The 14,256-nt window shown below is 33.2% G+C and overlaps 1 protein-coding gene across 1 annotated transcript; it reads right to left on the bottom strand.

Annotated features, from left to right (window-relative positions):
- Positions 1-68: 68 nt before the first annotated feature.
- LOC113516132 (SET domain-containing protein SmydA-8) lies at positions 69-14,193 on the bottom strand. Its single transcript, XM_052899156.1, has 6 exons — positions 13,762-14,193; positions 5,851-5,893; positions 3,825-4,009; positions 3,173-3,298; positions 1,458-1,580; positions 69-1,218 (listed from the first exon to the last, which is right to left on the bottom strand). Exons 2-6 carry the CDS (start codon positions 5,887-5,889, stop codon positions 114-116), a joined length of 1,578 nt encoding a protein of 525 aa, XP_052755116.1. The 5' UTR covers positions 5,890-5,893; positions 13,762-14,193; the 3' UTR covers positions 69-113.
- Positions 14,194-14,256: the final 63 nt, after the last annotated feature.

Raw genomic sequence — 14,256 nt, 5'->3', positions numbered from 1 at the left:
TGACCTGATTATGAACTTAATATTATGTTGATCAAAGAAATAGCTGTGATATTAATTTTAAGACAATATTGTATAAAATCTTTATTAAATTAATTGTTAAATACTTATTAAAACTATTTACAATGTAACATTCTTTTTTTGTAATATTTATCAAAACTAGTTTTACTCCTCTTGATTACTTCAAACAATTTCTTTCCAGAAGTCTCGTCAATGTCATCTTTTAGAGATTCTAAAGCAATTTCAATTGCTGATTTAGCCTCAGTTAATATAGGTACTATGTTATCAATATTCTTCTTTGAACAATCAATGTTCGCTTTTAATTTTAATACCAAAGCTGAATGTAACTCATGGTGTAACACAGCATTGTATAAACTAAGCCTAGCATTTCCTGGATCTAAAGTTTTTGTTATAAGAATCAGATCTTTACACATCTTTATTTTTTTCTCCAATATTTCAATGGACATGTAACTAGACTGTCTACCATATAATTGTATCAAAGAATGTTTTATAGTATACAAGTGATAATGATTTGGATGCAGAAATGTGGACAATCTACAAAGCAAACTTTCTAAAATTAGTACAGAACCACCAACCATTTGAACGTTCTCTACTTCTTCTCCCATCTGCGTAATAAGCATATTTACTTGAGAATTATTTATTTTAATGGGACATTTGTTGCAAGCCCATTCCGTTTCATCATCTAAAGGATCTTCCGGTAGATGTATTCCATCACACACTTTATTTCCATCCCCGAGGCATTTCATAGCACTCAAATAAGTACCTAATTCTGTAGGATCACTGCATCTTGTGCACTTACAAGCAAAATACTTTGTATCTTTTAAATGTTGTCTTCTTGCTTGAGTGCCCCATAATGCATGAGTATACATAGTAGTTATATGGTGTTCCTTTTGTACCGGAACAACAACTTTAACTGTGATTCTATATAAATCATTTCGGTTTTTAGGTGATTGCTGTAAGATGAACGTATGTTTTGTATTTGGTATACAACTGTGTTCCATTATGCATGTGTTTGTATATAATGCAAGTAATTCAGTGCCCTCCGAAAGACGTATTTCAAGTGCATTTGTATCAATAATACCGCATATTCTGTGAATAAGGGCAGATGAAACTTCTGGCATGTACTTGTTCTTAATTTCATCTTGTAATTTTGATATGAAATTGTTCATTAGATACTCTACAATATATTCATTAGCTTCACTGAAATAAAAACACGTGGAAATGTTATATAAATAGGAGTGAAACAAAATAATTATTTAAGTTTTTAGATTCACATTTATAGGTAAATTAATTAAATACAGATGGAGTCTACTGAATTAAATCTAAATCTAAGAATAAAGTTTTTAATAAATTACTAATATTTCTAACTATCTAGCGGAAACTAATTTTTATTATTTATTTAAAGATTGTTGTTTTGATGGCTTATAAACTGAACTTACTCATAAGTTTCGCTGCCAGGTATGCGGCATTCCATATGAGATTGCATTTCTAGAAGCTTTTCCCACAATTTGAGATCTGTTTTCTGAAGTAAAATGCATCGGAGAGATAGAAGAGCGTCATGTCTGAAAATATGCAAAAAAAAATAGAAAATTAACAACAATATTCAATTAGATATTAGCTTAATTATCTACTGGAAAGTTGTAATAAATTTGTACTTGTTCACATGAAAAAGGCTCTACATTACGTAAAAGTTTACTGAGGAAATAAAAAATATCGAATGAAATCTTAAAATAAACAATAGAATAGATAACCATCTTTTGTTTAACGTAAACAATAGAAAACGGCCAGACAAATTTTACGGACTAGTAGATATTAATAGCTGATATATGTAGAATCGGTAGACCGAATAATAAGATGCATCTCAGTTTGACCCCTCTAATATCCATATAGTCACACAGGGTAAAGAGGTAAAAGAGAGCTATGTTTAAATAAATAGTAGATGATGTTAGTTGCAATTATTAATTTTTTTTAATAATATTTTTATTTATATATTCTTACACGTTAATGTCGATCATTACACTAATAAACAAGTGTTTACCTCTTCCTCTCTCATAGGTAAGAGTCATTTTATGTGTTACCTTAATTTGCCTGATCGAGAGTAAAGTCAAAAACTTCAATTTTCAAATAACCACCCACCATTTAATCCTGTATGTATTAAAACTTTTTAATAAAATTAAATTGAAACTTAAATGGAAGATGAACGAAAATATAATAATATGTATCGTAACCTATGATTTTGTGCTACGGTTGCCAGGTACAACCCTCAATATAAATAGGTAGTAACACAAGTTACTAGCTATGTATATTCATTTAATTATTTTCGTATTGATAGTAACCTATAATTTCACAGACATCACTGTGTCTATTTATAAAATTGTAAAAAAGTAAGACTAATTATGGTGAACATACTCTATGTCCTTCAATACTCGTGAAGTGATATTATATCTGGATTTTGGCAATATATAATATACAAAATGTTTTATTATTTGTATAAAAGTCACTGCTTTCGATTTTGGCAGCATTTTGTATTTTATATCATCTGTGTAGGGTTCAAACATGTAGGTCAATTGCGAATAATACTTTACCTTAATATTAAAACTCATTGTAAATCAGCCACAACGACCTCGTGCAGTATCGATACTTGTAAATCGAGTCGAGATCTTAATCTAATCACGTATAAAGAAACACGAGGTTTTGTATCGAGTTCTGAGATTACGAATGTCAGTAAATCGATTTACATGACTACATGTGTGATGTTGCCTTGGGCTGTAGCCAAACTCATGGTTGGTGATTATTTATCAATATTGAAACTGCTTTATAAGTATGTGCTTTATAAGTTTCTGCATTTAGAATTCTATATTGAAAATCTTTATGTTCAGATAACACTTTATATTCTCGCTGCTTATGTTTTTCTATCCAAATATAATCTGCACCAATTTAACACAAATGCTATGTCGTGGCTTCGCGAGTTCTATCTTAGACCACATCATTGGTTTCCGTTAGGTGAGATCGTGATCAATCACAGGACTCTTCAATAGTAAAAAAGATAGATACCAATCTCTAAGTCTCATCTAGAGCCATTATTAATATCTTATCTTATACCATTAATTATAAAGGATGCTAATGATTTTGATTTCAATCTGTCAATTCCTACCTGTAATAATCAGCCATGTTGCTTAGCACGCACTCTGGTCTTGCGCTGAGAATATGACATTCTACTCCATGGTGTCTGGGGTCTGTTAGACCTGGGCAGTTACCGGAGCATACAGGCCAACCACATCTGTAATTTATGAAAGGCTTTAAGTTGATTTGTTCCTGTGACTTTTCGGTACAAAAGGAATTGTTTCTAAAATTTATGAGCCTGGGCTAAGCCTATGTGCATTAAATTGTATAAGCTAAAACATGTTCAAATGTAATATATCTTCACATAAAATTTTGCTTTGTACTTTAACACTAATAAAATCCAAAATTCAGCTATTATAGCAAAAAACACACGTGGTTGAATATCGACGCAATTTTAATTGGTATTTTTTAGAGAAACTAACAAATTTGGGTTTCTCTAATTATATGATTCGTTCACCATAACAGTTGACAAATATCTCTGTCCTGCGCTGTTGGGACCAGTGAGAAAATGTAAGTGGAGATGAAGTCAAATGGATCAACCCATCATAGCACATTTTCGGACAAAATATATTGCTATCAATATTTTTAGTTAGTCTTCGTCACTAACGTACACTTCCCCCATTGTTAGTATTCGGCATTGTCAATATCGATGAACAACTTCCAATACTATAATAATAACTTACCTAAAACATCTTTCTCCCACATCAGTGGAGACTGGTTTATAGCACCCCACACAAGGCATGCTGGCTTCTGGATTCGGCATAGCTTTGGGCCCAAAGACTAGAGGTCTTTCAGTCAGCACCAAGTCCCCAGGAGTCAGGTCACGGGCCGCGACGAGATAGCGTCCAAGTTCACCTGATGTTCGAACCTGGGGTATCCAATAATCTTTTATTAAACTTTATAAATATATATGACTGTTTCATTCTTAAAAAAATAAACGACATAATTCAACTAGCTGTAACCCGTAGCTTCATCTGGGTGAAACTGTCCACTGTTGGACATAAGTCTTCCCCATAAGAGTAGTTTTGCCAGTAGTTACCATGCTTGGCAGGCGGGTTGGCAACCGCAATTAGACTTTAGAGATGTTTTAAAAAGGACGCTGCTGCCTATCTCTGTACCATTAACTTCCTTTAATCTCCTCTTAGGACACCCACAGGAAAGGAAAAAGTGGCCTATTCTACGCCGAGACCACACGGTATAAATAGGATTAGATATTATTAAATGTCTATGATATTTTATATTCAAAATTGACATTTCCAAAGCTAAATTAGCAGAATAAACCTTTCCTTTTCATTTTTTTAGACATTTGACTTTTTCATATAGGTATATTTCACTACCTTAATACATTATTCATCATCAACTAAAACTGACGAAAAATTTTGAACTCTATGTCATAGTAACACTGTTCAAAGTTGTGAAACGATGCCCAAAATTAGGTAGGTATACTTTTCATGATGAAAAGCGTAATAGAACTGTCATTTTAAATCATATCAACAAAAATATTATCATAAATGACGCATCCACGGTCCTTTTCACATAACTTTACCATTAAATTTGCACATTATTCTAACATATGGGACCCTTTTACTATAATATCCTATGTTATTGTGATAATTATCAACTACAGTTCACTACGTATAAACAGTGATCTCAAAATCATTAGCATCCTTTGTAAGGAGCGTTTTTTTTTCAATGAATGGCAATGGAATGGTAATCCCGTCTACGCTAACAGTATACGCTGGCGGGGCAGGAAGGATAAGTGAGAATGAAAAGGCAGGTCAGTTGGCCCGTCGTGAATTCATGGAATTCAGTACGACGGTTTCGAGCAGGGACCATGTGGAAGTCGACCTGACTGGGTTACAAACAGTGGAACTAACAGGCCGCATTACTGGCAATCACTTGCTCCCCTTGAAAGGAGTGTTCTACCAACGAAACTGGAGTTTTTTATCAAATAAATATTGACTGAAAAACTACAAATATTTTAAATTTGTCATAGAACCAAGGCGCGTTCAACTGTTGAGTTAGTACTGAACCTTCTGTTCAAAGTTAGGTTTCGGAGATTGGCGTTAACCAATACCGTGACATCGGAATTTTAAACAAGACGTAGGTAGATAGAGATATTTAAGAAGAGAAATATTGTACAAAAAATAATTATCTACCTATTATTATGGGTGTTTTAACATAGTTATTCATATTGTTTCAATTAATTTATTGAAATATAAAGAGATCCAAAAACTACTTACATGTTTAAAACTCACGTTCTTACTTTCAATGTACCGCATCACTAATATATAAGATCTAACTACTGTTACCTAATGATTTATTTTTTAATTCTTACAAATGCACTCCTGATTTGTATTTTTAGTACCTACAGTAATGCATTTCCGATAGGCTAACGACATCTATTTTTTTTATATATAAAATTTTTGTTTCAACGCCATCTACTAATTTCAAGTAGAGTTATTAGGACACAGTCAACGTTGAAAGTAGCAGCTTTCTATAGAAAGTTAGTTCTATAGTAACAAATAAATTCGACAGAGAGCGCTAAACAAATTTAATAAGTTATGTAAATGTACATATATTCATTAAAGGAAGAAAACGTTATTGACAAATGAATTTAAACTAAACTGCAGATTCAAGAGATCTAAAGAAAATGAACCTAGAGAATTAAAATAAACAAATTTCTTATAATAATAATAACTTTCTCACCTCGTACGGTATTCCATTGACGCCATTGCACAGTGCCATTATTCTGAAAAAAAAAAAATTACAAATATTTAGTTAAATTACCATGCGATGTCCCCTTGATAACATCGTGATTAATTCTTGCTGAATACGTCATGATGGGTCAATTAACATGCTGGGAAAACCCAGTGAGAGATTCCTCGCCTATCATCTCTCACTGGTTTTCCCCCAATATATACTGATAGCGCAGGCGGGGTTACCATAATATAATCACATAAGGGGTATCATGGGTGAAACAGTATACTCTGTTATGTCCATGGTACTGCTCATGTCTATAGGCGACGGTTACCGTTTTCCATCAGATGGGCCGTCAGCTTGTTCGCCATTCTAAGTTGTATAAAAAAAACCATTAAAAAATAGTCCCATAGCCAACAATATACCCTATCATGTCGATCTTCGTGCGTTCCCCCTTACAATGCCCTACCGACTTGACTTAATTCTTACCTATTGCTCAGTTTTTTTATGCAACTTAAAATGGCAAACAAGCTGACGGCCCACCTAATGGAAAGTGGTAACCGTCGCCTATAGACATGAACAGTACCATAGACATAACAGAGTATACTATTTCGCCCATGATACCCCCCATGCGTTTCCATTCCTGAGGACTCAGGTGTTACACCTCTGTACCTTGTACATTTACTACAATTTAATAGTAACTGGTAGGATTATGACAAATACAAATAACTGCCATTTAATTTACTATATCTTTTGGGAGGTCTTTTTTTAACGGATTATAATTAAATGGTAACCTCATCTGCGCTATTGGTATACAATACTGGGGCACCAGTGAGGGATGATAGGTAAGGATGAAAGCAGGTCAGTTAGCTCATCACGACGAGTTTGACAATAATTAATCACGATGGTTTCCAGGGGAGTATTATATTATCTGTGCCAGGGGCATCTGCATAAAGGTCGACCTGATAGAGAATATTGCTAACACTGGGGATTAACGTCCCCATTACTAACAATCCTTCTTCACCGATAATACAACACTATATATGTATGTATGAGTAGTATTGCTATAGATTATATCTACTACTTTGTTGGCTGACCGAATTAATGTGATAAATTGGTTGTATCAGGTGCAAGCTAGGGTTGACACCGCATTGATTAAAGTTCCCGTAATTGGTCCCACAAATTGATTTGAGTTTTTTTTTAAAGCCTTAAGTAAAAAGTATGTATAAAGATTTTAACCTAGATTTATACAAATAAATCCAACATTTACGAGGTTTTTGTTAACGTAATAATTTATTTTTTAATAACTACTTAGCTTTTTGTTCCTAACTACGCGTGGATTTTCGAAGTAGAAAAAATTCAAAAATTCAAAATTCAAAAATCATTTATTCATGTAGGACATTTTAGCCGCTTATGAACGTCAAATTTTTACATTATAATTTTATTTTTTTCCCTACCGTCCAGTTCGGTATATAGATCCAATTGAGAAAAACCAATGAAATAGCCTTGAAGAATACAACTGTAAAAATATGTGTTTTAAGTAATGTAACCTATTTTTTAAAAATCTTCGCCTTTTCAAAAAAACTAAATGTATTACCAGAGGGAGACTTTGTACAAGAGTCGATTGCTTGGGTACCTCTGTCCCATTCGTATTTATACCGTGAAGCAGTTGTGTTTGCATGACTATGTTTTGGTTTGAAGGGTGGGATATGGCGTGAATTTACAGGGTACAGATGAATAACATCTGAGTTCTCAGGAATGGCAACACATGAGGAGTATCATGGGCAAAACAGTATACTCTGTTGTGTACATGGTACTACTCAAGTCTATAGGCGACGGTTACCACTTTCTATCAGGTGGGCCGTCAGCTTGTTTGCCATTCTAAGTTGTATAAAAAAAAATAGTATAATTTTTTTTTAATTCTTAATCTAAAAAAAATATTAAAATACTAGTAATAATATAAAAAATTGTAATAATATAATATATTTATAAAAGATTAGTGTAATTGTGATCTACGTTTGAAGGCCAAATTTTTATGAAGGCAATTTTCTTCATTTGAATCACCTACCAATACAAACATAAGTGACAGCCCTGTACATATGTATATGTCAAGGTATAACAAAGATATATCTGAACTAGTCAAGGTACACATTAAGGGGGTAATGACTTGCAATCAAAACACCCTTTATGTCTTTTTTTAAATCTTCGAAATTTAACACGTTGATTTTTATGAATTTATTACTTTCACTTATGTAAGAATTATATTTTTAGTTTTCAAGGGAGTTAAATACATGCGTTTTAGAAATCCCAAGATCGAAACCTAGTCTAAATCTCAGAGTCTTTCAAATTCTCCTATTTCGACCAATTAAGATAAAAACGACTACATATTGAAAATATTAATGTATGGCGTATATATCACATCAATATTTAAAAAAAATACAGTCTAATCGATATCACTTCCTTTTTGGAATCGGTTAAAACCGGTTTTTCCAGCCTATTAATAATTCCAGTTAAAAACGTTTCTAGGTGAACTGTGTAAGGTTACAACACAGAAATAGCTCGCTGTAGCCTAGTTTCAGAACTTTCAAACTGGAGAATCTGTGTTCGTGGAATTTGCCAATCTCAATGAAAATAAACGCTGTTTGACGTATTCTATACTTTGTTTCGATAGGACCTAATGAAAATATAAACGAATAATAAAACAATCTTCTAATGTTCAATAGAAATAAAAAAAAAACGATTAATTGAATGTTTCGATTTGATACTAATTAATCGAGTCAGGAAGAGGTTATATGTTCGGTTGTTTTTTTTTACTTAAAGAATGGTTCTGTGGTGTTTACATCAAAATTAAATTGCCTTTACATTAAATTAATTTTTATTTAAAATGTATAAATGTTAACAGCTGACATCTGATCAGCTGGCAACGAGCTGTCACTAGATTGAACAACACCAGACCGCAGTCCTGGAATCACAAAATCGCAACCAAGCCTAATCTGAATTTTTCAAATTAATGTTTGTATTTTTGTTACTTTCTTCGTGTTTCGAATGGCACATAATTTGTCGTCTGCTAAGGTATTCGCAGCATGGAGACTCTCAAAATCAAAAGAGCGTCTTTTGTTTTTAATGGGTGAGAATGGAATGGTAACCCCGTGTGCTCTATCGATATATGCTGGTGGGGTACAAGTAAAAGATGATAAGTGAGAATGAAGTTCAGTTTGTTAGCCTATCTTGACGAATTCTACAAGATTTAACCATAAAGGTTTCCAGGATGTAGAGCGTGGAGGTCGACTTGATAGGATACATTTCTAGCAATAAGGCTGATAGACTTTGTTCCTAAAAATATCTTTCCCCCCATCACCTTCATAAAATAGTAGTGATAATATCTAATAATCTTCTACATTTATCTATCTCCACGCTAAATCACTTCTAAGGTAGATAGAGAGAGCTTAACCTTCAGCAATTTAAATACAGAGTTTGTTGCTATGGAAATAGGAAGACATGTGTTACGACTACAATAACTCATTTGCGAAAAAATCTTAGTTTTTTTTAACTTGGCATTCGTTCTTAATCTTAAAATATTAGATATATTGTCTGTGACGAATTGAAATTTTAAACATATCTTAAAATAAAAATCTCTTGTACAATATTTTTCCTGGTAATAAATTTCTGCAAGCTATTTCAAAGTTTAAAATTAGTAACATAATATAAATTAAGATCCCGCTGACTTCTGTAGAAATAAGGTTATTTAATGAATGTTAGTTTCAATGAAAGATTAGCGAAAATATAATACAATGCACCAGGGTTGCTAACTTTCAGTTAGCCGTAAGTAAGGGTCGTTTAAGGGTTGCTTACATACGTGTATTCTTGATTCTTGAAGAAAAAAAAATTGCTACAATAAGAATTTTTTTTTGTTCTTTTGTATGAAAGGCATTGATAAATAATTTAAGACTGTGTTCTACAAATTGCACTATTAAACGAATTTTGATAAAATTTCTATGGGATTAATCTGCAAGTACGAAAGGTTTTTATTAATTGTCGGTTCATAACTATGAGGTATCAAACACAAAAATATATATAAAACTGTATTGAAAATCACCTTTTTGAAGTCGGTTAAAAACAGCCTTGGTCTTTACATTATGTGATCAAATCGATCGACTAAACTATATCGATTCTATATTTTGTGATACAAAGAAAAAACTTAAGGTATAAAAAATAATAATATTATATGTAAGTATGTAATGAAGTATGTAAAAAGGAGTTACTAATTAGTGGTTGATGAACTAATATGAATAGTAAGGTATCATAACAAGTTATTTTGAAGAAAAATTTCAATATTGAATTTATTTATTTAATTACAATAAACTGTATCCATATCATCCGTCAACTGTCCACAGCTAAATAGACCTCCCTCGTAAGCCTTTGCCAATAATTGCCACGCTCGACAGGCAAGTTGGCAACCATAGTTTTGGTAATCTTTTACATGTGATATGATAACGTGAATTATAAACACAGAATATATGAAATAACTTCCTAATATTATCGAATATTTGCACGTAGCAGTTAATATAAAACGATATTGTAACTAGCTAAGCCTTTTTCCTCAATCCTTTCCTCCAAACTGTAGGTGGCGGAAACCACCAACAAATGCATTCCCAAAGAGGGTTGACGTCACACAGGCGGCCGGTCGTATAACTTTAAGCCAAATCCTTTAGTAATATGGATAAAACCATATTACGCAGACCCCAAATAATAATTGGGATAAGGGTAGGAAGATGATGATTGTAACTAGCTAAGAGTAGAGTATTCATCTTGTAACTCTGAAGTACACCAGTTTACAACCATTAATGAGTGCGTATTTACTCTCCGCCAACTTCCCTCATCTACATCTATACTAATATTATAATATAAAAAGGAAAGATTTGTATTTTTGTGTGTATGTATGTTTGTAACGAATAAACTCAAAAACTATTTTGCCGATTTCAAAAATTCTTTCAACATTAGAAAGCTACATTCAACCTGAATAACATAGGCTATATTTATTGCTAGAAAAGATTAGGGATCCTTACTAAAACTTTAGTAACGTAACTTAAGGTGTAAAAAATGCTATAAAATATATATCGTCGCGTGCGCTGCGGAAACTATTGGTGATGAAACAAAAGTATGTTCTACAATAACTACAAAAAACTTTGCGATACTATATGTCCAACTATTATCGTTTTGTCACAATAACCACTTTTTAAAATGTTGTAAAAATGTCCACCCGTGCGAAGCGGGACGGGCCGCTAGTTGCAGATTAAAGAGGGACGCTGCTGTTCATCTCTCAGCCATTAACTTTGCCCAGTCGCCTCTTACGACACATACAGGAATGGAAGGGGTGGCCCATTCTATACTGGGACCACACGGGTAATAACAATAACTTATAAGTGAAGTCAATTTATTTACAAAATTTTACACATTTTATGTGTAACGAGACACTGTTACAAGCATCATGATCACGTCACGGATCGACACGTGTCAACGACGTTTGTTATATCGTCGAAATATTTAGAACAACAAAGATATTATCATGGTAAATATTCCATTCATAAAAGTTGTAAACAGCCGTAATAAAACAGTGTTTATTTATAAAATGTACGGAATTGTCTTAAGTTGTTAATAATAGCCCTATGGTCCCGGCATAGAATCGACTACCTCTTTCTTTCTCGCGAGTGTCATAAGAGGCGCTTAAGGGAATTTAATAGGGGGGAAGAGATTGTTAGTAATACGGATTATCAGTCCCGATGCTAGCAATATACCCTATCAGATCGACCTCCACGTGGTTCTCCCTGGAAACCATCGTGCTGAATTCCAGGTGTATTCATCACGGTGGGCTAACCGACTTGCCCTTACATCCTCACCTATCATCTATCACTGGTGCCCCGCCAGCGTATACCATTAGCGCAGGCGGGGTTACCATTTCATTATCATCCATTGAAAAAAAAAGGAAATTTAATGGTTGCAGTAGTGTCCCTCTTAAAACATCACCAGGCTTTGGTGATATTGAACAGCGGTGCAAAACTCCTCCAATATTCAGCAGTGGACGGTTGATAAAGTAATTGTCCGTATACACTGACGGGATGATGATAGGTGTGGATGAATGTAAATAAATGAATTGAATTGAATGAAGTCAAGTCAACTGGCCCATCGTGACGAGTTCACTGGGAATTAACCACGATGGTTTCCAGGCACCATGCGGATGTTTTTTTTTTATACCACGAAGATAAACAAATATAAACGGTTACTGTAGCCTATGAACGCCTGCAACACTAGGAGTGTCACGTGCGTATTGCCCCTGAAAGAACCTTAATATTCCCTTTTTGAAAACCTCTATACTATAGTCTCTAAGAAATACTTCGGCAGGAATCTCGTTCCATAGCATGAGCGTTCACGGGTGAAAATTCCTTTGAAGCTGCATTGTACGTGACCATTCAAGTTCAAGCGTGTGAGAATGAATTCCTTGTCGATGGCGAGCAGTGCGATCAAAAAAGGTGGCTGTGGGCATTATTTCAAACAATTTCTCAGAACACAACCTGTTACACAAGCGGTAGAACAGATATAGGGAGGCAAAGACTCGTCTTAGATTTAACGGATCAATACCGCCTATGAACTTGGGATCGTCGACCATTCTCATAACCTATCAAGTCATATTAACTTGATAGGGTAAGTACATTGTTAACAATTGGCTTATTTTTTTTTTTAAATCGATGATAATAGAATAGCAGCCCCGCCCGCGCTAACGGTATACGCTGGCGGGGCACCAGTGAGGGATGACAGGTGAAAATGAAAAAGCAGTTAGCCCATAGCAACGAATACACCTAGAATTCAGCAGATGGCTTCCAGGAGGAACCACGTGGAGATCGATCTGATTGGGGCTGGTAATCTGTATTACTACCGATTCTTTCTTGTCCTCGATTGGCCTATTAGACCACATTAGGTATTAACAATAACATGTAAAAATCTATCTCGCACTTGACCGACGTTTTAAGATTTTTTTATACAACTTAGAATGGCAAACAAGCTGACGGCCTACCTGATGTAAAGTGGTAACCGTCGCCTATAGACATGGACAGTACCATGGACATAACAGAGTATAATGTTTCGCCCATATTACCCCCTATGCGTTGCCATTCCTGATGACTCAGATATTATTCCTCTGTACCCTGTTTTACGCCATATCCCACCCTTCAAACCGAAACACAGCCAAGCAATGACAACTGTTTTACGGTTGAAACACGAATAGGACAGAGGTACCCAAGCAAAGAACTTTTGTACAAAGTCTCCTTCTAGTTAAAAAAAAAACTATTGGATAATTATTATTTCATATAAACTGTTATAACAATACACTATTTTTACAACAAGCATTATTATTTCTATGGTGATAAGATTTACGTCATTCAATATAAAACACTGCCAAGCATCGAGTTACTACACGAGACGATCAATAATATTAGTGGCAAATAAATACTATGCTTCAGCAATCATAAATTATAAATTTGCAATGTAAAATAAATAATTAGTTTGTTTGGATTGGAATAATGGATATATATTTATGTATATGTAGGTATAAGAAGAAAATACAAAACACCTACCCATTATAATATATGTATCTAAATTTTTTATATCAAATTGTAATATCTGTTCGTAAAAATAATATATTGTTTTTAAATACATACTTCATCTAAGTAATGACAGTCTTTTAATGGGGTAGACGGAATCGATGAAAAGTCAAATTTGATTTTAAATAATTAAGTAAATTTACTGAATATTTATTTATTTATTGAAAACTTCGTGTAACAATTAATTAATTTTTTATATTTTATAATATGATAATATTTTTATGTTTATTAATATTATTAAAAAAGCCTATAGATTGATACTTACTTTTTTTCAACTGCTGTATAGATTTTTTAAACGATGTAATTAATTTTATTAGGAGTTAATTGTAATTTAATTGTAGTTATAATTTAATTTATAAAAATAATTTAAAACTAAACACCAAATATTAAATAGAAAACAAATAAATTATAATAGTACACAAAGTAAGTCCCAATTACACGAATTCACTCTTTTTCGTTTTGGCGCGTTTTTAATTTTATTTTTTTTATTTTTCTCTGAGCGCGAGCACTGGCAAAGGCAGCTTTCTAACTACTATTTATCCAAAGAATATTATGTTGCGTAATGGTAGCTAAATGAACGAAGCATGAATGATGCTCTGTGTAAAAATAATAGTTTCTGTTTTTCAAAGTTCTAATGTATTGTTATCTGAATTATTGTATTGTTTTTTAACTAAATTTCGTTTATTGAATTATATTACGATGCTTATTTACCTACTTATTATTTGGCAATTTGTTAATTAAAAAATACATTGTTCTCACT

The sequence above is a fragment of the Galleria mellonella genome, unplaced genomic scaffold, assembly GCF_026898425.1.
Source record: "Galleria mellonella isolate WM207_F2 unplaced genomic scaffold, CSIRO_AGI_GalMel_v1 utg56, whole genome shotgun sequence".
In the NCBI taxonomy this organism is placed as follows: domain Eukaryota; kingdom Metazoa; phylum Arthropoda; class Insecta; order Lepidoptera; family Pyralidae; genus Galleria; species Galleria mellonella.
The sequence above is the reverse complement of the archived record's forward strand: the minus strand, read 5'-3'. Positions and strand labels throughout refer to the sequence as shown.

Coding starts and splice junctions, on each gene's coding strand:
- LOC113516132 (XM_052899156.1), bottom strand. CDS start 5,889: ATGGCACTGTGCAATGGCGTCAATGGAATACCGTACGAG. Junction 1,581..3,172: donor AACATGGCTGATTATTACAG/GTAGGAATTGAC, acceptor GCATATTTTCAG/ACATGACGCTCTTCTATCTC. Junction 1,219..1,457: donor CCTGGCAGCGAAACTTATGA/GTAAGTTCAGTT, acceptor TTTTTATTTCAG/TGAAGCTAATGAATATATTG.